The sequence below is a fragment of the Danio rerio genome, chromosome 11 (assembly GCF_049306965.1).
Source record: "Danio rerio strain Tuebingen ecotype United States chromosome 11, GRCz12tu, whole genome shotgun sequence".
Lineage (NCBI taxonomy): Eukaryota > Metazoa > Chordata > Actinopteri > Cypriniformes > Danionidae > Danio > Danio rerio.
Window position 1 is genome coordinate 31,445,694 of NC_133186.1, and position 25,922 is coordinate 31,471,615.

The window sequence follows — 25,922 nt, forward strand, 5'->3', positions numbered from 1 at the left end:
ATATAAAAACTTTATCCAAAGCAAATAAATAAATAATCTGATCCTCATGTTGTTCCAAACCTGTAGTAATAATAATAATAAAAAAACAAATAACCTGATTAATACATTTAGGAAAGTCTTTATAATATACTGTTAATGCCATTTTTACCTACTTCATTTGAAGTTTTCCAAACAAATTAATTGAGTCTCTGCTAAAATGTATGTACATGCTGTTTAAGATATTTTTTTAAATAACAGATTTTTATTTAGCAAAATACTAATATTCAGCTTAAAGTGCAATTTAAAAGCTTAACTTAGGCTAAACTAGGCTAATTATATTAATTATAGAAAAGTAAACAAAGTTATAAAAATGATTGTGATAATTTGGTTGCTCTGTGTGAATATTTTTGCCTTTAAATGCATCTCGTTGATATGTTTACCTTTTAATTAGCTCTGTGACTTTGACATTGGTTAATTCCTGATACTCAATGTTAAAAACATAAAAGGAACCAAAGAAAACACAGAGATGGCTGCAGAGAAATTTAGCTTATCAATGCATTGTCTCACTTTCTACTCAATACTGACCATTCACATACCAAAACTGAACAGTATATATATATATATATATATATATATATATATATATATATATATATATATATATATATATATATATATATATATATATATATATATATATATATATATATATATATATATAGCAACATAAAGCATCAGAGTACATGGGCTAATAATGGTTGAGCAGTAATTTACCATTTATTATCACAGTAACTATCTGTAATGGGTACATGAAGTAAATTACTGTAATTTATTCCTTGCACTACAAAATTTCATACAAATCCTGCTCCTTTTACAGTAAAATACTGTTTCTTTTTATTACAGCAAAACACTGGCTATTTTACAGTTATTTACTGCATAATCTACAGTAAGGGTTAACAGTGTACAGTAACAAAAGCTCTCATACCTTTTTTTTTCTTAGAGCAAACCACTATTCCCCAAAATAAATCACAGGAGGGCAAATAATTTTGACTTCAAGTGTATACATAAACAGTGCAAAGATATTCTGCAAACCACCAATCCATCATCCAAAGCAAATAGACATCCTCCTTTTACTTTTCCAGTACTGTGACGCATAATTGTGCCTTCAAACTCACTATCCGAGCAGTAGGTTCAAGGACCACACATCATGAAAGGTTCAATGAGTCAGGATTCGGTTTCTTTGATTTCAAAGTGATTCACAGCTGAGCCGAGCTTCACTGTCTCAGAAAACAATACGCCCCCTCCCAAACACCTTTTAAATGTCCACAGGGGAAGAGGAGCCATTTCATGCCTGATCCTCTAATGAGGCATGAGGGAGCTGCGCTTCTTATCGAGGGTTTGCACGCAGCCCCCTGAGGTCTGTGGTGCTACCGAGGAGCCCTGAGAACTCTTACAAACAGCTAGTTCTCCAGACTGAGGTTCAGGCAGATTAGTTAGAGGGGGTGAGGTGGGTGCGAGAGCCCGTTCTCTCCTCTGCACACTAGCGGACAGGGATTAGCACCTGTTTGCGTGCCCTTGCCAAAGGGAGCTTCTTTTGTTTGAGAGCAAGGGAGACGACTGAAACTGCCTTTGATGTGTTTTCGCTTTTAATTGACTTGTCGGCAGTGCTTGCCTTTGCTTTCTTGTTCTCTCAATGTTTTCGTTTTATTTTGCTTGGACTGTTTCTTCAGAGAGAAGACATGTAGATAATACTGCTAGCAATTTGTTAGTTCACATATATGCTTATGTGTCACCTTGCTGTTCTTTGACTATCTTGCAACTGTATATTAATAATAATAATAATAATAATAATAATAATAATAACAATAATAGTAATAATAATAATAATCATTTTTAATATTCTGTGCCATAACAGAGTAACTGTCCATGATTTTTTCCCAATATTTTATCATTTTAGTTGAAGGAGTACTTATTAAACTATAAAATGTATATATATTGGTCCAGCTCAGCATATTACAGTTAAGCATTTTTACAGAATTAACATGTAACACAGATTTAACATATTTAATTTAGTATAGAAAGAGACTGGAATGCAATTACGTTCCATTTTAGTGAGCTATTTTTGACAGTTCTTTGGATGCAAGGAACCAGAAAAAAAATTGTGTAGTGTACGTTTTTTTTTTTTTTTTTTTATAAATTTTCGGGACACACATTTATTTAAAGATTTTATTAATATACAATAGTAATTAAAAAACAGCATTTGGTGAGATGTATACAAGATTAATGAAAAGTATAGAATTTATTAGATTGTTCTAAGTTATATCTGTAACTGAACATGAGCATACCTGACCTGGGACATGGCAATTCAGCTATACTTGCACTGAAATTAGAGTAAATATTTAAAATTCAATTTAATTTTGAGCACTTATCATTGTGTCCTAATGTGAAAATGGGATAATTCTATAAGGCATGCTTTATGGATTTTTTTTTATTATTGTATTTTTAAATATTCTGTACCATATAATGCCTTGAGGAAACAAATGGCACCAATGGAATGACCCAATAATAATAATAATTAATAATAATAATAATAATAATAATAATAATAATAATAATAATAATAATAATAATAATAATAATAATAATATGTAGGCTGCATCCAGCTGTTTTTCTTTCTGTAAGCTTTAAATGTAATTAAAAGTCTAGCTGGGATTGATTATGTGAAAACAACCAGCTGGATGTACATTATACCTTACATAAAATATACAGTTACATAAACTTACAGTGCATGAACAAGGCAAAACTATTAGCCCTCCTGTATATATTGCATACTTTTTCAAATATTTTCCAATAATGTTTACTAGAGCAAGGTGAATTTTACAGTATTTCTTATACAATTTTATATACAATATTATTGAGAGGAACAATATTTGCTTCTTTGAAAAAAATTATTATTAAAATATTTCAAAGAAAACCTTTTTTTTTTGTTAAATTGTGTTCCTGACACCACTATAAGCTAATTGTGAGTTTTTGTTGTTTCTTTAATGACAACAAATAAACAAAAGATCAACCGGGCACTTACGATGAGGGAATGAGGAAGGTTGTGGAAAAATGAGTGTCTGGTAGCTATAAAACAAATCAAATGATTGGGAAATGTGAACAAGCTCACACATAATTGGTGTAAAGAACATCTTGGTTATGCATGGCCTCTACATAAGTAATTCAATTTGAATAAAAGCATCCACTAAATGAAGACAGACCATGTAAAGCATGCATATCTTAAGTATATTGTAGCTGCTTATTGAATAGCTGCATTTTTAAACATTTTGCTTAAAACATCACTTTCATGGTTCAGTTTGAAGTGAGATCAAGTAAATCAAGTAATATCCACATAAAACACAGTAACACGCTGACACAATAAGCCATGCGCAAACTCACAGGAGATCCATCTGAAATGCATGGAGGCAATGCTTGATCTCAAATCTTCTCATATGCACATTTTATAACTAAGGTCAGTAATGATCAGTTTTTGACATTGCCATATAATACATGCATAATATGGATCACATTATAAATATTTTGTTTTACTTCTATTTAAAATATTAAAGGGCAAGTTTACTTTTTAATTTAATTTTTTTATTATGCTATTAAAAACTTGTTGCAAACCCCTTCAGAACACCTAATAGACAGCAATGTTTTAATAAACATCCTCAAAATGTGTCTTCATGGGTTGTACCAAATTATTATGAAGCAACAAGAATACTTTTGTGCACACATAAAACAAATGTAACACGTATTCAACAGTATCTTCTCCTCAGTGTCAGAATATGCAAAACACTGATAAGCATGTTCATTTCTGTTTGAAAAATCGAAGGTAAATTCATTAGCAGAGCAACCAAAATGCACCGTACATTGACACTGAGAAGAAAATTTATTTTTTTTATTTTTTCTTAAAGACATTATTTTGTCTTGTTTGTGTGCACAAAATTATTCTTGTAGCTTCATAATTTTCCAATTTACCCACTGAAAGCATTTGGCCTCTTTAAATATGTTTATTGGTATTGGATATTGATATAACCATGTGTTCTACGTTCTTAGAAATAAAGTTACAAAATCTTTCCCTGGGGTAGTACCTTTTCAAAAGCTACAATTTGTATCATACAGGCAAGCGGCAACCTCCCGCTCTCCCTCGGGAAGCCAACATGGAAGTAACTGAAACTGTAATTCACCGACTCGCCTTGGGGGGCTGGCTCCAGGAAGTCTAGGTGATTTCTGACTGCAATGGGAGATGGGCCATTTTTACAGCTGATAAAACATGTTTACAGCCTGGTACAAAAGATGGCTTTGGTGCATATAGCTATGATTACCCTTCATGACAACAGTGAGGTGGGTGAATTTTTTTTATAACTCATCCGTTTAGTTTTTATTCAGTTACATTAAGTCTGCATAATTAAGGGCGTGGCTACTTGAGTGACAGCTAGGTCTTGCTGCTCGCTGTCTCTAATTAGCTGTTGAGCTCGGCATATACATCGTATTTTTGTTGTGGTTAATGTTTCTTTACACAGTCAATTGCCTCTTGGGATTATCTCCTACAATTATCAGATGATATGGCATGCTGTGTGCACTTAATTGTGCTCACAAACCGTTCGAATTGCCTCCATTTCCAAGGTGAGTGAAGTTTTATACTTATGTCATCTCTATAAATGTATTTGTTTTATTAAAGATCATTTATATATATTTTTTAGAGCTGTAAAGCACTCCAGAATCTGACAAATTGATTAGCTGTAGGCTCTAGAACAGTCACCTGAAGCGTTGTCATACAGTGTTATGCTGGATTTCATCAATAGTCCTGCATTTACTAACACTATTTAAAGTGTTTGGAAGTAATTTGCATTTTCCTCCTGCATAAAAACATCATAAGAACAATGTTTAGTGGCTCTGTGTATTACAGCAGTGTTTTTAAAAGTCTAAACACTTTATTGATATAGCGTACAACTAAGCACATGTGGTCAGAACACAAGTCACAGGTAATGAAGTATTAAGCGTTCTTCCAAAGTAAAGTCTGTCTAAACCAGGTCCAAACAAAATGCCAGCAGGTGTCTGTAGCTTTGCTCACTATCCACCTCTTTGCCCTTGTTTGGTCTCCCGCCGTGGATGTGTTGACGCGCAAACAAAATGTCGATGGTTGGCTGCACCTACTTTTGCAGTGTTCAGAAACCTATGAGTGATGTCACGGATACTACGTCCATATCTTTTACAGTCTATGCATACAGGTGGATATTAGTACCTTTACGTTACACTTTTGTACCTTTAAGGTTCAATTTTGTACTTTTAAGGTACTGTGATGTACACATTTGTATTTTTAGGCATTCATTTCTATCTTTTAGGAACAAAAATCTAACTTTTGAAACAATGCCGCCCCAGTGACAGATTTTGTGCCTTCATTTCTGAGAGTGTATGGAGAATGTGGGAGCACTCAGGTTTTATCTAAATCTAAATTTCTATCTTAATTTGTGTTCAGAAGGTCTCAGGGGGAATGGAATGACACAAAGGTATGTAATAAATCATTTTTAAAACTAAACATTTAATAGTTTGAAGTTATAACGCTTATAAGGCTACAATATCATCTATCCAATCTTTAAAATACTTATCCCCTGTAATTTAATGCAGACAGACAGACAGATAGATAATGTAGACAGACAGACAGATGTGTAAATGATGTCTGTAAATGGTGGTGTCAGTTTCTGAATCTCACACTGAGAAAAAGGTTCCTTCCACCATTTCACCCTATAATACTGCATCACTGTTTCACAGCAGGAGAGCACTGTTTTTCCATACTAGCAGACAAAACCCAACAATCCTCCGCCTACCATACAAGCATCACACCTAACCATTCATTAGTCCACTATAATACTAGGTGACAGTGCTTTTCGAGAGCAACATCTTTAAACAACCCCTCATTTTACAGAGCGTGGGATATATGACTCCTCAGCTTTTATTGTTCTGATTTACAAGGAAGGAATTGCTACATGGTCATGAGGTAAACTTGTAAATCGAGTCGACTGCAGTCACAACGATTTGGTACGGTCAATTTAGCAAACTTTCAGTGGCAGTTCACACATGCAAAAATGTCATTGCCAATAGGGGTGAGATGTATAAAACATGTATATAAGCAAAGTGTACTCATGCCCTCATGTGAAAGTCCTGATTGTGTGAATTCCTATGGGACTGGCTAAAATGTGTCTGTTAATATACTAGGTCAATGGTGCATCTGACTGCATTATTTTTTTAGAAACAGACTGCGTTATTTCAAGACATTAGTTCAGTTTTCATCTCCATTTTCCTTCATCCACACTTATAGGGAGCAGCAGTGTTTTTAAAATGAAAATAGCCTCTTTAGCATTTTCAAAGCATTGAAAACTCTGAGGTAGTGTGGACAGAAGGTCTAACCGTACCAAAAGTTGTGTTTTAAAAAACTAAAATGAATTAGTGTAAACGGGGCCTTAATACTGAGGTGGCCACATATCAGTCACTATTTCCAGTAAGCATCTACCTGTAAATACACTTATAGCAAGTAAAACGGCATTCACACCCCCTTTTTCGTGTGAGTTTTAAATACTCCAGTCGACCCTCCTGCGGGAATTTTTTTGTGACCATTGCTTAGAATCTATTTCATTCTAAAGTTCCCAAGCATCAAGTTTATCACGTGACCCACCAGCTCCAATGACCTATGTATTATCATATTGTTTCTTATTAGCCCTTTCTGCGAATATTGACAAATATTCTTATTATATTGCTAAATTTCTGATACTCTGATTCTAAAATATGTGATAAAAGATAATTTTTACCTTTTAAACAGCTTAATAATGATCATATTATTTGTTAAATGACAGGTAATGGGCACACCGTTGCTAGAAGGGATACAGCTGTGATCAGAAGTTAACGACAGGTATTGTCAGGGTTCTGCCACTCTGGTCTTATAAATTCTTGTTTTGGTGGCAGATCTCGGACACTACCCGTGTCTGGTCCTGTTTCTGTCTCTGTGTGCGCGCACGCCGTCATGGGTGTACGCAGAGTGTGCGCGCTCCTGCTTGACGCGGCCGCGCGCGCGCTCTGCGTCCCTCAGACGCGTGCGCTCTTGTACTCGTGTTTGTGTTTTTGTCTGTCAGCAGCGTGGTGTTTCATTCCCAGCGTCTCAGTCTTGTTGGTTTCGGTTTTGGTCGGCGCTGGGATGAAGCATGCATACTGCATGTGTGAGCGCACGGTGAGTGTTTTTATTCATCGTGTGCTCGTGTCTTGCGTCTTTTGTCAAAGCACGTGGCTCGGTGTTTACATTGTGGTCACGTGTTTTTGTCGTGTGCTTCAGTGTTGTGTTATGTGAGCGCATGGCTTGTATTGTCTCTCTGTGTCATGCGCTCTATTGTCTAGTCCCACCCTCCTTGTTAACCCATTATTAGTTAATTGTGTTCACCTGTTTGTGTGTTAATTTTCTACAGTTTATAGACCCCTCACATTTGTTGTCCTGTGCCAGTTCGTCATCACATGTCGTTGTATGAAGTCTTGTCCTGTTGTTTTACCAGTCCTCATCCTTGTCAGCCTGCCCAGTCCTGTTTGTATGTATTTGTTTTGTTAATGTTTTCCCCCTCGGGGTAGTTTATTTTGCATTTTATTTTATGTTTATAATTTAATAAATTCCCCATTTTCCTGCACTTGAGTCCTCGCTCCTTTCCCCTCACCAACCCTGACAGGTATTTATATAATTTATTAAATTTCCCATTGATTTATTAGCATCTACCACTACCTGCATAACAAGCCATCACAATAATATAAAATATTATTTGTTGTACAGGGTTGCAAAAAACATGCAACATTGAAGTGAGCATCCTCAGCTGTATCCCATCTAGACTTCACCCTCTCTTGCAGTGCGGTCAAGTCCAGATGGGATACAGCTGAATCTAGTCATGTCAATATATCATCATTTTTGTGAAACTGTACAACAAATGGGCAACGTGGTGGCGCAGTAGGTAGTGCTGTCACCTCACAGCAAAAAGGTGACTGGTTCGAGCCTTGGCTGGGTCAGTTGGCATTTCTGTGTGGAGTTTGCGTATTCTCCCTGTGTTCGCTTGGGTTTCCTCCGGGTGCTCCGGTTTCTCCCACAAATCCAAAGACATGCACTATAGGTGAATTGGGTAGGCTATAATTGTCCATAGTGTATGTTTGTGAATGAGAGTGTATGGGTGTTTTCCAGTGATGAGTTGCAGCTGGAAGGGCATTCGCTGTGTTAAACATATGTTGGATAAGTTGGCGATTCATTCCGCTCTGGCGACCCCAGATTAATAAAGAGACTAAGCCAAAAGCAAAATGAAAGAATGAATGAATGAATAAATTAATGAATGTACAACAAATATAATTTTTACAATACCGTAAGGGTTGGGTTTAGGGTTGAGGTAGCAGTAGAGGCTAATAAGTTCATGCGTAATTTAATAAATATAAATACAGATACAGTGTGAGAACCTCTTTATGTGTCCCAATGTGATTTGAACTTTAGAAGTTGATGACATGCGTTCTGAACATTCTAATCACACTGGTGTGATCGTAAGTTTCAGGGAACAGCCAAGGCTGATCACACCCGTGTGATCTTATGCATGAAATGGTTAAATAAATATCATAATGCTGGAATTATTTTTTTATGTTGAGGTAAAATATGAAAAGTCTGCAACTATATCCACTATAAATAGCATCTAAAAACACGTATTACAAATAAAATGTTGTTCTTACATATAGTGTAAATACAATACACCACTATTTGCATGTAGTATAAATAGTATAATTTGAAGAAAATTCATCTTTTTCACTTAGTATAAACTGTATCTCAGAATATCTACAGTGAATTGCACAAACTGTCATGGTATACAGCTCAAAATGTACACACTAGAAAGACTCCAGATTTCCAATGTCTCTCCGCTTTCTCTCTGAATGATGTAAAGGTTAAACTTGTCTTTGCACTTGTTTAAAATAGAGTTGCATATATTTTAAAACCCTTCACCCATGCACTCATTGCCACTGGCATCTGTTTTTTTTTCTTTTTTCTTTTTTCTTTTTTGTCATATTCAGTAGACTTGATTTCTTTTCAAACGGTGTAACAAAGTTACTGGTTCACTGCTGACACACTATAGACAAGCAAACAGTACACTAAGTTCAGAAGCAATTTAAAGTCCATGCTATAGTCATGTTTGCTTAGAAATATTGGGCTTCATGATAATGCTGTGCACATTTTTGCACAGTGTATGCATATCAAATACCTACAAATTGAAGCAATTCATCAAGTTTTTTTTTTGTTTTTGTTTGTTATTATACCTGTTAAAGTGTTTTTTTTTTTTTTTTGGCTGCAGCCTAATATTGTGATAACAACATAAACCGGGATATGAGCATCAACAATTAATTGCAACAAGAAAAATTGATATTGTCATAAGCTTACAGTGCAGACATCCCCAAGCATCACTCTGTTTGTTATCTCTGCAGCACCACGGTTGAAATACTTTCAGTTTTGTACATCGATAGTAATCCAGCAGCCTCAATCGTTTTGGGTCAGGGGAACAAGGTAGCATGCAGCATAGTGTGGAATACACATCTTAAAAAACAGGTGACAAGACAGCCAAACTCGCACAGGCTCTGTTGCTTATCCCGTCGACACACATCATTGTACAACACTTTGCCATGAGTCCCAATGAGGCAGATTTACAGCTGTAGAGGAGATGCTTCCCCCTCCAGCTGCTGGGCCAGCACGGCTCCGTGGGGAAAGGGATACAATGTAATCAGTGGAACAAAACAGAGCACTGCCCTTAACTGGGGAGGATCAACCGAAAAGCAGCAGGGACCCACTCACCTACCACTAGCTCAAATCTCCTCTCTGATGGGCGCATCCAGAGAAATCTCACAGGATAAAAGAGATGTTTGATTCCGGAGATAAAACCCAAGAAGGCAGAACTGAAGGAAGGCTCAGGGTTACATGGAGGCCCATCGGGTAGATCCCCAGGGTACGACTCCTCAATATTTGAGACAGCCGAGGAAGATTATGAGCATGTCAGCGGTATTTACTCATCCGGTGTGGTATAAAACTCAGAGGGGGAAAAAGAAAAGCGAACAACAGACCCCAGAGGAGACACCCTGGCCGTATGGATTGCTGCTCCTCGCTAGGATTATTGATCTTCGCAGACAAGCTAATTTGTCTGTCAGTGTTGGCCAAGTGCCCGTGAAACAATGTCTGTGCTTGTCCATTTGCTAAAGTCTACTGTGAAAGCAAATCAGCATGAGAAGCGCTTGATGATCCTACCTGAGTGGACAAACTGGAGCCGTTGACTACAGTAACTGTGTTAGCACAGCTAGCCCAGACCGAGTTCTCCAAAGCCAGCAGAGTCCTGATGGGATGTGAACCAATTGTTACTTTTCTAGAGGTGTCTTGGTTCCAAAGTCCCCCTAAGAATCAGAAGAAACACAAAAATATGCATTAAGTCCATCATAAGAAACTATTTTGAACTATATATAGCATATAAAAGGCTTTTTCTTTTATAATTTTATATAAAATGTCTTTTCTTTTGTCATTTCCTCCATATTTTCATTTCTGAACACATTTAACTACGTTTTGCAGTTGAAATGGACAAATGCAGCTAATGCTAATATCCATAGATATTTATATAAGATGTCACCTACGCTATCATTGTCTATTCAAAGGAATGCATCAATAGAGCCACCCTTTTAGTACATGGAAGCACTCCTTTGAAATGAACGTGAGACCAAGGTGTAGTGGAGAACTGGCCATTGGGAGCCATTGATATGTAAACATTTATACATTCACACAGTTTTCCCAGTGGTCAGTATGCAAATATTTGTTTAAATTACAAAAATTTAGTAAAGATTTAGTCTTGAATATTGTAATTCAATGACATTTGTGCTGGGAGCACTGTACAAATGTGGCAGTGGTATTGACGCATGCTCAGGGTCCGTATGCAATATCCAACTCTGTGTAGCCCAATTACACACATTTTACCAACAATTGTATTTAACATTAAACTTACACATATAAAATGACAATGAGTCAAAAAAAATAAAGATGTTTAATGTGCAGTGTATTCATTTTTTAGACAAAAATAATCTAATTTTAGTAGGTTTAAGATAGCGAGGATGCTAGAGATTGTGCAGTGCCATTTATGCGATCCAAGACCTATAAAGAGATGATGCCAACCATCGAGGACCTTAAGGACAACTCATACGAAGAGATGATGCCAACCATAAAGGACTTAGAGGTCTCTACAATCCCGAACCAGACCGTAGTATCCTGAGCAGATGTTGTTGTGGTCATGGAGGTGTGGAGAGCATGAGACTGATTCCTGAAAGACTACAGTGACAGACGAGTCTCCGCATTGGTCCTGTGGACCAGTTTGTACACCTGCCGGTACCTACTCACACCTGCAGCTTCTCCCCGATGGATGTCCAGCGTTCTCCAGTGTTCGGTTCCTAGACTGCAGCTCTGCACGAGAAGTTTGGCCAGAGGAGAAATGGTTGTACCCAGCTGAGCCTGGTTTCCCTCAAGGTTTTTTTTTTGTCCTTCATTTTTATCAGTTGGTGAAGTTTGTTCCTTGCCTACTGGTCTGCTTGGTTGGGACTTGTAGAGCTGCACATTAATAGATTTGCTCTTCAGTGTTTGGACTTTCAGCAGTGAAAATTAAACCACACTGAACTGAATTAAACTGAACTTCAACTCTGAAAACTGAACTGACACAGTTTCAATTCACTAGAACCTCTTTTTTTAAGCTGCTTTGACACAATCTGCATTGTAAAAGCGCTATAGGAAATTAAAATGGTCGTGCCCAACTGAGTCTGGTTCTCTCAAGGTTTTTTTTCTTCACTCCCATCAGGTGAAGTTTTTTTTCCCTCTCCGCTGTCGCCACTGCCTCGCATGGTTCAGGATTGGTAGAGCTGCGCATCGATGAATTTGCTCTTCAGTGTTTGAACTCTCAGTAATGATTAAATCACACTGAACTGAGCTAAACTAAACTGAACTGAACTTAAACACTAAAACCTGAACCACACTGTTCCAGTTACTATGACCATTTATGTGAAGCTGCTTTGACACAATCTACATTGTAAAAGCGCTATACAAATAAAGCTGAATTGAATTGAATTGAATATAGGAAATAAAGATGAATTGAAAAAAATTTAAAAGAAAGCCTCGTTTAATGGAAAAACCCACACACTATAATTTACAATATTTTAATTGCAACTGTAATGAAATTAATTGCAAAATGCAACAAATATTAACATTCTCCTCATCACATAGATAATGGATCAAATATCGCATACAAGTGGATATAATTATAACTAGTGATCCTAAATATATACAGTAGTTATGTTTGAAATGTACAGTTACACCTAGAAAACATCCCAAAATGTTTCATCCTGCATATTTGAAAGTTTTACTGCACAGTAAACAGAAAATGAGGTAAAGGCACATGGTAGCAAATACCACGAAGCCTGCGAAATACCTTGCTTCAAGGCAAAATCGCTAATCCTATCTAGTAGAACATTTCACATACGGCCAAAGATAGTCAATGCTTGTAAATTTGCATGTTATTTCCCTTAAAAATGAATGCTTCAAATAGCACAGCTACAGAAATGTGCTGCATGCTAATTCCACAGCTTTTGCCCTAAGCAAGTCACTTAAAGTAAATTGGTTTCATTAATACTCGAGAGTAAATCCTTGTGTTTGCAAGACAAATATGTATAACTGGTAGTGGAACTGTATAATTTGTGACTACGCCTTAAAAACATACAGCTTGAACAAGCAGCGCACAGCGTATTTGTGGACTGCGTCTCTCCCTCAAAACTAGCGCTTTTTATGCTAATGCGCTAAAAGTGCCATGTTAATAACTGTGGCGTGTTGTGTAATCCAATTTATACATTTCTCTCCAGTGTGCTCACAACACACCAGACTTTTTCCAGAGTTTTAATCACAGGGTTTGTGCCGTAGCCACTATGGACACTATTATGGGATGCATTACATAAGCCTTTTCTGCGTCTTTTTCGCCCCCATCACAGTGTGTTAATGAAACAAAATTAGAGAGGGAAGCGCAGCGAGCCATTTAATTAACATTTCGAGTTGTTTATTTCTGCCTTTGAAACCAGAATAGCTTTACAATGACTTCCGACTTCCTCAGGTTAATTGCATGGCATATTCAAAATGTCAGTCTTCCCACTTTTTTTGCGTGCATATGCTTTGAAAACATCCCCTCAGCCACTCGGTTCCCCCTCATCCTCAAATGAAGGCTGCCTCAGATTTGTCCCTTTCAAAGGCAAGGACCTTCAGGGCCGGAGAGGACTTATCTGGACACTCAAAGCATCTGCAGATGCAGTCTTTGCTTTATTGCTTGAAAAGTAATAAAGTAGAGGGGGGTGGATGCCGTTTCTTCAGATGAGTGCTTATTGCTTCTGGGTGTAATATATTTACGCATTTTCTTTGTACAGTTAGACACCTCATTATTATTCTTAAAAATACTGCGTACTGTTCATTAAACGACCCTACCTTATTGTATCAAGAAAAATAAATGGAAGGAACAAAAAAATCTACCCCACCCCAAGCAATTTCCACTTGCTCATATGTTTGAAAAAGCTTTCTGATTAATCTCATATTTGAAGTGTTTTTATTATAATGTTAACTCTTCAATGTATCTCTCTATGAAATCATTTGTATTTTTTGGCTAAACGGCTCGGCATAACTGAGTACACCCAATTTTAGGTGTTACAATATCTTTTTGTTTTGTACGATATATTGCACCAAAAAATATAGCTATAAATAATATTAATGTCAGTTTAAGTCAATTTTATGCCACTCATTATGTAATGCCAGAATAACAATATACACTCTTCCGAAGAATATTTCATTTAATTTTATTTAAAAAAATAAAATAAAATAAAATAAAATAAAAATAAATAAATAAATAAATATATATATATATATATATATATATATATATATATATATATATATATATATATATATATATATATATATATATATATATATATATATATATGATAATAATAAAAAAAAAAGTGCAAGGTAAAAACTAACAGAGGCTGTGATATATGCTGCCAGATCTAATTTCAGTTGTCAGGCACCCACGTGAAAACAATGCCTCCAATGTGAAAATGTGCCTCCACTAGAGAAAGAGATGTTGCACAATCAGCTAAGATGTTGCTAGAATTGTTTTTTACGTATGGCCGATATATATTGCATCACCAAAAATTATTGAGGTCAAGTCCATGTGTTGTGCGATAAGTCGATATATAGATTACTGTGACAAGTCTATCTGTTTTGAAAATGAATATTTGTATCAATTTCTTAGTGAATATAGGCAATGTATTTTGGTACATTTAAACAAAACAGATTTATAAAACAGATATATTTAATAAAATAATATTTTAGTCACCAAACATATTTAGAAATTGAAAGATAATACAATTAAATTCAAGCAAAATATTCCAAAATAAATGATGACATATAAAATTTCAAGTACATTTTTTTGATTGTCTTGATTTTTCCTCTTTTTTTTATTTGTATCTACAGTTTCTTCAAACTGTTTTAACACATTTTCAAAACAGTGTCCCCTTTTTTCAAAACTCAACACACAATTCCCAAAACTGCACACACAAAATACAAAATGTTTCACATTTCCTTCAAAATGTAACACTGCGTTTAAAAAGCCATAAACACTCGTCAGAATGAAGCACTTGCATCAAATGGAAAACACGTCTTTCATAATATAACACTTTTAGATAAAGCATGCCAACACTGCTGTTCTAAATCTAAAGCTCTTTGCTCTTTATAGGCTGATTTCGGTACAGTGTACCACAGTGACAGTAATCTATTGAGAGGGGGAACAGAAACACTGTAAACACCAATGACATGAAGAAACAGAAGATAATCATTATGCCAAACAGTATTGGTGTATATAGCATACAAAAAAAGATTTACATATTGTTTGTAAAAAAATTTAAGCAAAAGTATATGCTTTATAATACAGTGTAGAACACAATTGTGTGTGTGGGAACGTCATGCGGGCACAGGGTTGCCCATCATACATTTTACAGCTCTGGGCTCAAAATAATTTTTCTATTTTTTATAGGAATTTAGGATATAGAAAAGGTGAATATGCGGTAGGTACATAACCACAAATTGTGGATGGTTGGCAAACCAGTTTTTATTGGACCAGTACAGAACGGTGTCAAATCACCTTTGGCCTATACTAGAGTAAAGCAGTGATTGGTGAGTGAGTGTGTGTGATCCAGTGGATAAATGTTGCATTTTGATTGGTTGTGTATGGAAAAGGAAAGCAAGTGGCTTCCTGTTAGAGTTTAGTGTTTTAGGTAGAGAATTGTGTGTAGAGTTTTGAAAAAAAGTGTTTTATGCAAATGAAAAATGAGTTCAGGGCTGAGAAACAGCTTCTTGGTTTTAGAAATTCGCTGCATAGTTTTGCATTTTGAGACGTTTCAATAATCATGTGACAAGAAATGATTTGGTGTGTTATTAGTTAGAAAACCTGTAAGATTTTTCTGTTATTGTAAGTTATTTCAAGTCTTCACACTTTTTGGTAATAAGCTAGTTTGGCATGCTGTCTTGGGAGAGAACCCTCAGCTCATGAGATCCTCGAGCCCGGGGCTCCATCCCATTTGCAGGGCGAGAGGTGGAGTTTGTGCTCAGGTAGATCTCAAGAACCCCACTCCCTTCTGCTGCTTAAGGATTACTACGAGGGTGTGTTGCAGGTGAAATTTGACTATGGTGCTGATTTACTTTAGTCAGTTTACTTTTGTCTCATGTTTTGGAGTGTGGGAGGAAACCGGAGGAGCTGGGGAAAACCCACGCGAGCACGGGGAGAACATGAACTCCACACAGAAATGCAGACTGCCCGGGTAGAGACCCGAACCAGAGGCATTCTTGCTGTGAGGCCACAGTGCTAGCCACTGGGCTGCCGTGCTGCCCTATTGAGGAAAAACAGGAGGAGAGAGGGTGGAAAGGGGGATTCTACAAGACAAAGATGACTAAAGGTAAGATGATTGGTTATTTATACTGAGTTAGGAATCGTTTGATTGGTGGTTCATACATTAGCTTGAATTGGGGCCAGCACATGATCCTCTCGAAATTATTTTATAAATAAACTTTACTTTGATAAGCTCCAGATTTGGCTTCAGAACTGACTAATCTAATGTATATGCACAAATATAATATTGCATAGCTTCCTATTAAAAATATTAATTTAAAATAGAGATTTGTGAGAAGTGTACTTATATATGCTAAGCACTGTACAGTAAATGTAAAAAACCTATATACTTCCCAGGGAATGTATCTGCTTGCAATTCATTTCTTTCCACTACATGAATAGTAATATTCAATCGCCACACTGCACATCAACATAATTAATCTTACTTTCCACTTCAGTGGAGGTAATTCCTTGTTGACAGCCAGGTAAGTAGTGCATTGTGATAAACCCATTGTGCCAGGGTTGTCTGGCTCTCACCACCCCCAACGTACACATAGACACACGACACTGTCTCTTGCTATCTATCTTGTCTCCAAATCCAAGAGTTCTGCATGCTGCCCGTCTCGTGTTGTCATTAGCCCACACTTACTTACTGCAAATGAATAAGGCGCAAGCTCGGGCAGAGGACAGACTTGCGAAATCATAAATTGCTTTCAAGGTAATCCCGAATCCATTGGCTTTCCATCTAACTAATACATACCCAGAACAATCTTATCGTTCCTGTCTCATCTCTGAATGCATGACAGAACTAATATCTTTCACATACTCACTGAGGCATTCAGCTAACAGAGGAGGGACCAAAAAAAAAATAACATCCTTGAATGTTTGAATGGAAGGTTGATGAAAGAGCAAATTGAACACGGGGACAATCAGATTCATTTGTACTATTAATTTGATTTGATTACCCTTTCACTCTATTGAGTCCCTTTCATTTGGGGACATACTAATAATTACCCCTTTTAATTATCCCACCCATTTAGTGTTTAATCCCATTAGTGAGAAAAAGAAGGGAAAACATACTGAATGTAACTGTCCGTTTCTGTGCTAATGTGATAAAGAGAGAAAAAAACAAGCCTAATAGGATAGAAATAACATAGACATTTAAATCCAAAGTGATTACCCAAAATCCTAAACAAACGTCAGCAATATATGCAGAATGAGCTTTGTTTTGCATTATGCATACAAGCAAAAGAGAAATAACTGTATACATCCTCACGCTTTAATTAAATTCGGATTACAAATTAAGTTTTTGTTTACATAAAAGTCATATTTACCAGTGGGAATAATTTAAATACAAAATATAAAGGAGTATGACCCAGCCTGATCTCTTGAGGAAATGTACTGTAACTATTTTGCATACTAGCAGAAAAGAGGCTAATTTGTACAAACTCATGTATGTATGTTTTTTTTAAAGGAGACATGCTCCCACCCCTGAACCCAACTGTCATTGGGGATGAGCCTGTCATACTCGTATGAATGTGTTAATACAAATTTATACAATTTAGCCACTAAATAAAAAGTTACACGTATTAAAATGTTATTAAATTCTAAATTTACACAGCACACGTGGCACAGACAGTTTGATGGTCATAGATGTCCTAAATGCACATAAATTACAACTGTATACTCTGATGAGGCATATTTTATGGAGCCAGATCAATCTCAATACTAATACATTTACAAAATAATATTCATAAATGCACAGCACAATTCACATTCACAGAATTTGTAAGTTCGAAACAAAATTCATGAATACAACAAACGATTCATGACTTTACAAGTAAAAATCTGAAATATTAACACCAAATGAATTGGATTTGTGTTGCTAAATTTAGGAACTGGATTTGTGTATTTTTGAATCGTGTTTTGAATTTATGAACTGGATTTGTGCTATTTTGAATTATATTTTAAATTAACAAACTAGATTTGTGTAATTATGAATTCTGTTTTGAATTTACAAACTGGATTTGTGTAATTATTAATCATGTTTTGAATTCACAAATTTAATTTATGTAGTTTTCAATTAAGTTTTGAAATTTTTAACAGAATTTCTGTAGTTTTAAATCATGTTTTGAATGTATAAACTGAATTTGTGTAGTTTAGAATCGATATTTGAATTTATTAACTGAATTTCTGTAGTTTTAGATCATGTTTTGATTTTATGGACTGAATGTGTAGTTTAGAATCGAATTTAGAATTTATGAACTGAATTTTGTAGTTTTGAATCGTGTTTTGAATTTATGAACTGAATTTTTGTAGTTTTAATCATGTTTTGAATTTATAAACTGAATTTGTATAGTTTAGAATCAATATTTAAATTTATGAACTGAATTTGTGTAGTTTTGAATAAAGTTTAAAATCTCAGAACTGGATTTGTGTATTTTAAACCTATAAAGCTTTAAATAATCTAGCTCCTGTTTATCTAACCAACCTTCTGTCTCGCTACAATCCAACTCGCTCTTTAAGTTCTCAAAACTCAGGACTTCTGGTAGTACCTAGAATAGTAAAGTCGAGTTAAGGCGGTCGAGCCTTCTCATTTATGGCTCCTAAACTCTGGAATAGCTTTCCTGATAATGTCCGAGGCTCAGACACACTCTCGCAGTTCAACACTAGATTAAAGACCTATTTTTTAGTAAAGCATACACTCAGTCCATCACTTGATATGATACATGAATGTGCCCCACACAGGTTTCCTCACCTCGTTTATATGCACTATGAACAGCAGCTACGCTATTTTTTCTCTTTATTCTCTATTTCCACCTGGGGATACTCATCCCGAGACGCACAGACCCCGCGACGCCACTGATTTGATCCAAGACCAGCGCGAGATGATCACAAGGTTTCCATATCCTGGACCAGGCCGTATCCTGAGCAGCTACTGTGGTGGACATGGAGGAGTGGAGAGCATGAGACCAGGGTCTGACGAGTCTTCGCTGATGTCCAGCTTCCCACCTCCAGCACTTGGACTGCAGCTCTGCATAAGAACTTGGCCAGTGGAAAAATTATCATGCCCATCTGAGCCTGGGTCTCACGAGAATCGAGAGAACCTTCGCATTGATGGATTGCTCTTCAGTGTTTGGACTCTCAGAAGCGATTTTTAAACCACACTGAACTGAACTGAACTTAAACTTTGAAAAATTATCTACACTGTTTCAATGTATTATGATCTTTTATGTGAAGCTGCTTTGACACTATCTACATTGTAAAAGCGCTATACAAATAAAGGTGAATTGAATTGAGTTAAATATTTTTGAGTCGTGCTTTAAATTTTTGAACTGGATTTGTATATTTTTGAATCAGGATTTTTTTTTTTTTTACTGGATTTGTGTATTTACGAATTGTGTTTTGTAAATGTGAATTGTGCTGTGCATGTGTGGATTATATTTTTTAGTTTTATTATTAAGACTGACCTGGCTTGATATAATTTGGCTGACTTTGATGCAAAATATTTACCCTGAATTTTAAGTAGGCAAAGATCAACCTTAACTTTGCCTCAATTTTTTCAGTTTAAGTTTTTTATTCTGAATTTATTTCCAACTTGAATGCATGACAACCAACTCGAAGGTAAGAGTTAGATGCATTTGAAAGCAGAATGATAGCACTGTAGGATACGAAAGAGATGATAGCAAGCTCTACAAAACATAATGAGACATCAAGTATAATGTAACTCATACCTCTGTGATGTCTCTCATACACCATGAGCTTTCCATCCCGCAGGCCAGCAAACAGAACATTATTGCAATGTTTGAGACACAAAACTGGACAGCCCTCAGGATTATGGAGAGTCACAAGACACTGGGCAGCGGAGTCCATACTGCCATAGACCAAGATGCTTTGAGAGAGAAAAACAATAAAGATATAAGGACATCTATAGAGGAAATATAATTGTAAAATGGAGAAAAGAAAGCTAAAGCCTCATTTCCAACTGTGTATTTGCCGTTATATTGTGTAATGATCTTTTAAAGAGGGAAATTTAGTTTCTCTGAAGCTAATCAGTTCCTTTCATTTGCATAGAGAATGTCTGTGAATACCCATTGTTCTTCTCAACCTCCACAAATGATTAAATTTGCTCAGAAAATCAGTGATTTTAAGAGAGGAATCTGTTTAATTTCTGACAAAAGGACTGCACCTCATTTTTTTCAATGCAACACTGAGGACAAAAGTTTTTAACAAGATAACAATTTATACTGTTTTAATGCTGTGAAGATTGCATCTGAATTGATATCACTACATGCAGTTGCATATGTACAACAATCTGTTGTACTAAGCGTTGTCCTTGAAAACCATTTGGAGTGGGACCTATAGATATATTTACTGTACATATATCTGTCTAAGCTTACATTTTTTGTGTTTGTATTTTTTGCAGTTACAGTGCATCCTGAAAATATTCATAGTGCTTCATTTTTTCTACATATTTTTATGTTACAGCCTTAATCTTAAATGGATTAAATTCATTTATTTCCTCAACATTCTACACACAATACCCCATAATGACAATGTGATTTTCTTTAAATGGTTGCAAATTTATAAAAAAAAAAAAATAAATAAAACTTAAAAATCACGTGAACATAAGTATTCACAGCATTTGCTCAATACTTTGTTGATACACATTTGGCAGCAATTACAGCCTCAAGTCTTTTTGAATATGATGCCACAAGCTTGTCACAACCCTCTTTGGGAATGTTTGCCTATTCCTTTTTTTCAGTACCTGACAAGCTCTATCAAATTGGATGGGAAAAAGTGGTATACAGCCATTTTCAGATCTCTCCAGAGATGTTCAATAGGATTTAGATCTGGGTTCTGGCTGGGCCACTCAAGGAGATTCACCGAGTTGTTTTGAAGCCACTCCATTGATGTTTTGGCAGTGTGTTTTGAGTCATTGTCCTGCTGGAAGATGAACCGTCGCCCAAGTCTGAGGTCAAGAGCACTCTGAAGCAGGTTTTCATTCAGGATGTCTCTGTAGATTGCTGCATTCATCATTTCTTCTGTCCTTATTAATCTTCCAGTTTCTGCTGCTGAAAAAACATCCCCACAGCATGATGCTGCCACCAACATGCTTCACTGTAGGGATGGTATTAGCCTGGTTATGAGTGGTGTCTGGTTTTCTCAAAACGTAATGCCTGTCATTCACTCAAAAAAGTTCAGACCCTGAACTAAATGACCTGGCTAAACATAGTCTTTCTTTTAAAAAGTTTTAGTCTCATCAGACCAGAGAATTTAATTTCTTATCGTCCTTCAGATGCCTTTTGGCAAATTCCAGGTGGGGAGTGGCTTCTGTCTGGCCACTCTACCATACAGGCCTGATTGGTGGATTGCTGCACAGATGGTTGTCCTTCTGTAAGGTTCTCCTCTCTCCACTCAAAAAACATTGGAGCTCAGACAGAGTGACCATTGGGTTATTTATCAACTCCCCTGAGTAAGGCCCTTCTCCCCCAATCACTCAGCTTAGATGGCCGGCCAGCTCTAGGACCTGGTGGTTCCAAACATCTTCCACTTATGGATGATGGAGGCCACTGTGCTCAATGGAACTTTCAGAGCAGCAAAATTGTTTCTGTAACCTTCCCCGGCCTTGTGCCTCAAGAAAATCCTGTCTAGAAGGTCTAAAGACAATTCTCTCATGCTTGGTTTGTGCTTTGACATGCACTGTCAACCCTGAGACCTTATATAAACAGGTGTATGCCTTTTCAAGTCATGTCCAATCAACTGAATTTACCACAGGTGAAATCCAATTAAGCTTCTGAAACATCTCAAGAATGATCAGTGGAGACAGAATGTACCTGAGCTCAATTTAGAGCTTCACGGCAAAGGCTGTGAATTCTTCTGTACATGTGATTTTTCAGCTTTTTTGTTTTTAATAAATTTGCAACAATGTCAAAAAAAAAAAAAATCACATTGTCATTATGGATTATTGTGTGTAGAATTTAGAGAAAATAAGGCTGTAACATAAAAAAATTTGGAAAAAGTGAAGGGCTATGAACACTTTCCAGATGCACTGTGTATGTATGTTTATGTGGAATTGACTATGTATTATCTGCCATGATGATATCCTTTACAATTATATATATATATATATATATATATATATATATATATATATGTGTGTGTGTGTGTGTGTGTCCTATACAATTATAGTGTTTGTTCTTTTTGTTAAAACGAAATGACTCTGGAGTCATTAAACCTCTTATTAGCCTACTAAGCATAGTAGTCACCTGTTCCTTAACTTTGTGTACACTGCAATGCCTGTAATAGCGCCTTAAATCTGATTAAAAGGCTTTTACCTCTCTCGTTTCCCTTATTGCTAGATGTGTCCTCAAAACAAACAGCTATTAGGTTATTAGTCTTGGCTACCACTTCACTCTCACACACCGCCATGAGAGCTGACAGGAAAATAAGGCAGCATTGATGTGGCATTTCATTTACATAGAAGCAAGCAACATCAATATCTCAGATACCAAAGGCTTTGGTGGGTCGAGTTTTCTCAGAGCTACTTTAACTTGGCTCTGTAAAATCCCTGTTAGATTTCAAAATCCAAGACTTTTAAGACTCGCAGATTATATTAAAACCATATTGGTAGCATATTGACACAGTTATGAAAACATATAATCAAAACATTAATGTTTAAATAACACAGGTAAAAGTAACACTATATGTGACCCTGGATCTTATATTGCCTTGGTATTTGTATGGGAAATTTATATAAAAATCATCTTTCATTTAAGACACTTTGTCAATTTAAATCTGTAAATATATAAAAGCTTAAGTAAAATGCATTTCTAAGAATAGAATTTGGACATTTTTAAAGGAGATTTTCTATTCATATTATAACTATTGTACTGTTTTAACTATTAGTGTTATTCAATGTTGAGCAAGCTACTCAAAATGCTACTTAAAATGAATGAACTAAGCTATTTGTTACACTCCTTAAAATGCAGCTTAACTACACTAAAAGCTATTTTATTAGCTACATCTAAGCTATTTATTTATTTATTTATTAGTTTGTTTGTTTGTGTGTTTGTTTGTTTATTTATTATCTTTTTTTATTTTTAAATTGAAGCAACTTCCATTCTTTGCGATAAATAAAACTGCCAATGAAACATGCAGCATAATTGTTAAGTTCAGTTATTTACTTTAATTAATAAACAAATATTCTTTTGCAAACAGAAATAATTTTACAAGAATTTAATAAATTATGTGTTGCACATTTTAAATACTATAGTAATGTATAGTAAATGAAAAATAACAGAAATTGTATTATAGTATATATTTACATTTCTGGTAATGAATTCTACTACATAATACAGTGTTGTTTAAAAACACAATAGTGTTTTAAATATTTTAAATACCTCATTTACAGTACATTAAATTACAAAAAAAAAAAAAAAAAAAAATATATATATATATATATATATATATATATATATATATATATATATATATATATATATATATATATGTGTGTGTGTAAATGCTCTTGGGCACATTTGCAAAACAAACAGTGAATCAATTTAAAACCAATTCAACTCTAACAAGAGCACAGCATCAGAATTAACTTTAAGACATGTACTTCAAGGTATGGTCCTGCTTCAGATATAAGTCCTCAACAGCAGGGGTGCCCAAACATTTTTATATAAAGAGCCAAAAACCAAATATCAATGAAAGCCGTGAGCTTATGGTAAATATACCAATCTATATTACATTAAAGTTGCCATGAATAATTTCCTGATTTATTTAAGCAATTAAATGATCGTTAAATGATAACTATTGTAATTAAAACATAAACAATCACATTTATAACAGTGGATTTTAATACTGAATTCATTAGTCAAGCAGAATCAGCCTTTGACTTGATTTGCTCACTAAAGTGTCTGCATTTTCACGTAACAGTGTGTGCATTTAAATTAAATCTGATTAATTTACACCATTTATCTGAAACACTTAATTTGAATTAGCTTTTAACAATAAAACAAACAAATAAACCTTGCCCATCATTCTCCCTCTCGCTCAGATTGGATGGTGGGCCAAATCAAAGGTTACCATGGGCAAACTTTGGCCAGGGGAGCCTCTGCTCTTTCAATCAAGCAAGTTTCTCATGTCAGCCCAAAGACTGGTTGACGACGTCGTCGACCAGAGCGAGTGGTGGCAGTAACTCAACAAAAAGTTTGTTTTCAACCACCGTAAAACACAAAGAAAAAGAATTTGTCATTCTTGCTATTTTGTATTCACTTTCATCGGCCAGACACTGCCTGATTGCAGCTCTGTGAATGTCACTTAATGATCCGTGATCGGTAAATGTAGCTTTTGTGGACGTTACTGCGTTACTTGCTTAAGATAACAACTTGGCTACTGAAAAGCTAATTGATGTAGAAAGTAGCAACATTACCACACTACTGAGAAATGTAGTTAAGCTACTAGCATAACTACTTGTAGCGACGCTACTGCCCAACACTGGTGTTATTATAGTACATTTTTATCACAATTAATAAGTATTTTATAATTCTACTGAGGAACATATTGCACATTTTAAGCAGTCTATATATATTACCTGCCATCATCAAGTCCTACACAGATAGTATTTCCAACTTCAGCAGAGCTGTGCAGGCTGGTTTCCGCATCCTCTGATGGGCTGGGCTCAGGCACATACTCCAGACACCTCACTTGAGCTCCCATCTGGAGGGATTTTACAGGCCGAGGTGTGGGTCTGTTCAAGGAGAAGATGTCCACCTGGCCTTGAGTGGAATCAGCTCCACTAGCTACCTGCAAAAACAGAGCAAGGGCACCACTATTACGGGCAGTCATCCAACCAAAACTGCTCTCATATCTATGACTGTACAGGTAGAGAAAGAAAATGGCAGAGGAATGGAAGGATCTTTGTGTTGTTCTGCCACTTTCAAACACTCCCCCAGCTTTGTGCTTTCACTTCCAGTTCCAAGAACAAGACGGAGGAAATTTCCAAACAGCAGAAAACTCTCTTTCACTTCCTGTGTACTTTAATGCTTTTCAACCCTGTTATTTTATTCTTGTCAATTTCAATTTCACAAAAACAGGAAAGTTAAAATCACATATCTCGTAAAAATCTAACTCATAGTCTTCCACTTGATAAAGCCTCTAAAATGCATGCGCTATCACCCCTAATGCATTCCCAGCGTCAGCCCGAGAACTTCAAACATCTTTTTTTGAAACTCCAGGGATCTTTTCATCCCAGAAGCAGAGGAAAAGGTGGGGTGGAGAGATGTCTTTTGAAAGAAGCTGAGCTGTTTGACAATGGAGGGTTTCCTTTGGGCTGATGATTGATCGCCTTCTTAAGACAGAGACTGAGATGACAAACTCGATCCTTGGTGAAATTACATGTAGTTGACAGAATAAGACTTCAGCACAGTGCTGCTCATAAATCTATCCCCTGGTGCCTGGCCTCAACAATTGATCTAGGTTCTGCACCCATCTATTTTCCTACCGACTTGCTTTAAAATGCAGACTCTTGTAACACATTGGGATTGCATTGCATCATAAATTAATAATCCCCCCGTTCGAGAAAAATAGTGTTTGTCTTCACCCCCTGCACGGCCGCAAAGTCTCTGCCATGGTTAGTCGTTCATGCATTATGCAAGGAAAGCAACCCACTCGCTATTAGAAATTAAACGAACTGATCAGCATCCCATCATGCCCGCCACACAAATTGGCTCATCTCTTCTTGTGCGGCACTAAACTGCTCCAATTACAAAATCCATACAAAAAAGCCTTCGAGAGGTGGTTTAACCGAGGGATATAAAGGGAAAGAGTATTACAGAGAGTCTGCTGGCCTCATTATAAATGGCCCTTGTTTAGGGCCCATCATTTATGATTACCTCTGGA

At 36.0% G+C, this 25,922-nt stretch overlaps 1 protein-coding gene across 12 annotated transcripts in view; it reads right to left on the reverse strand.

Moving 5' to 3' along the window:
* arhgef10la (Rho guanine nucleotide exchange factor (GEF) 10-like a) overlaps positions 1-25,922 on the reverse strand; it is a 222,932-nt gene that overhangs the window by 25,639 nt on the left and 171,371 nt on the right. For 11 of the 12 annotated variants that reach the window (XM_073916824.1, XM_009306102.5, XM_073916829.1 and 8 more), the window contains 3 exons: positions 24,616-24,827; positions 19,748-19,905; positions 10,313-10,455 (listed from right to left, as the gene is read on the reverse strand). In XM_073916824.1, coding sequence (XP_073772925.1) covers positions 10,313-10,455; positions 19,748-19,905; positions 24,616-24,827 — 513 coding nt within the window. Of the gene's footprint in view, positions 1-10,312; positions 10,456-14,598; positions 19,906-24,615; positions 24,828-25,922 lie in introns of those variants that run through there. The other variant, XM_073916830.1, reaches the window with a different exon arrangement.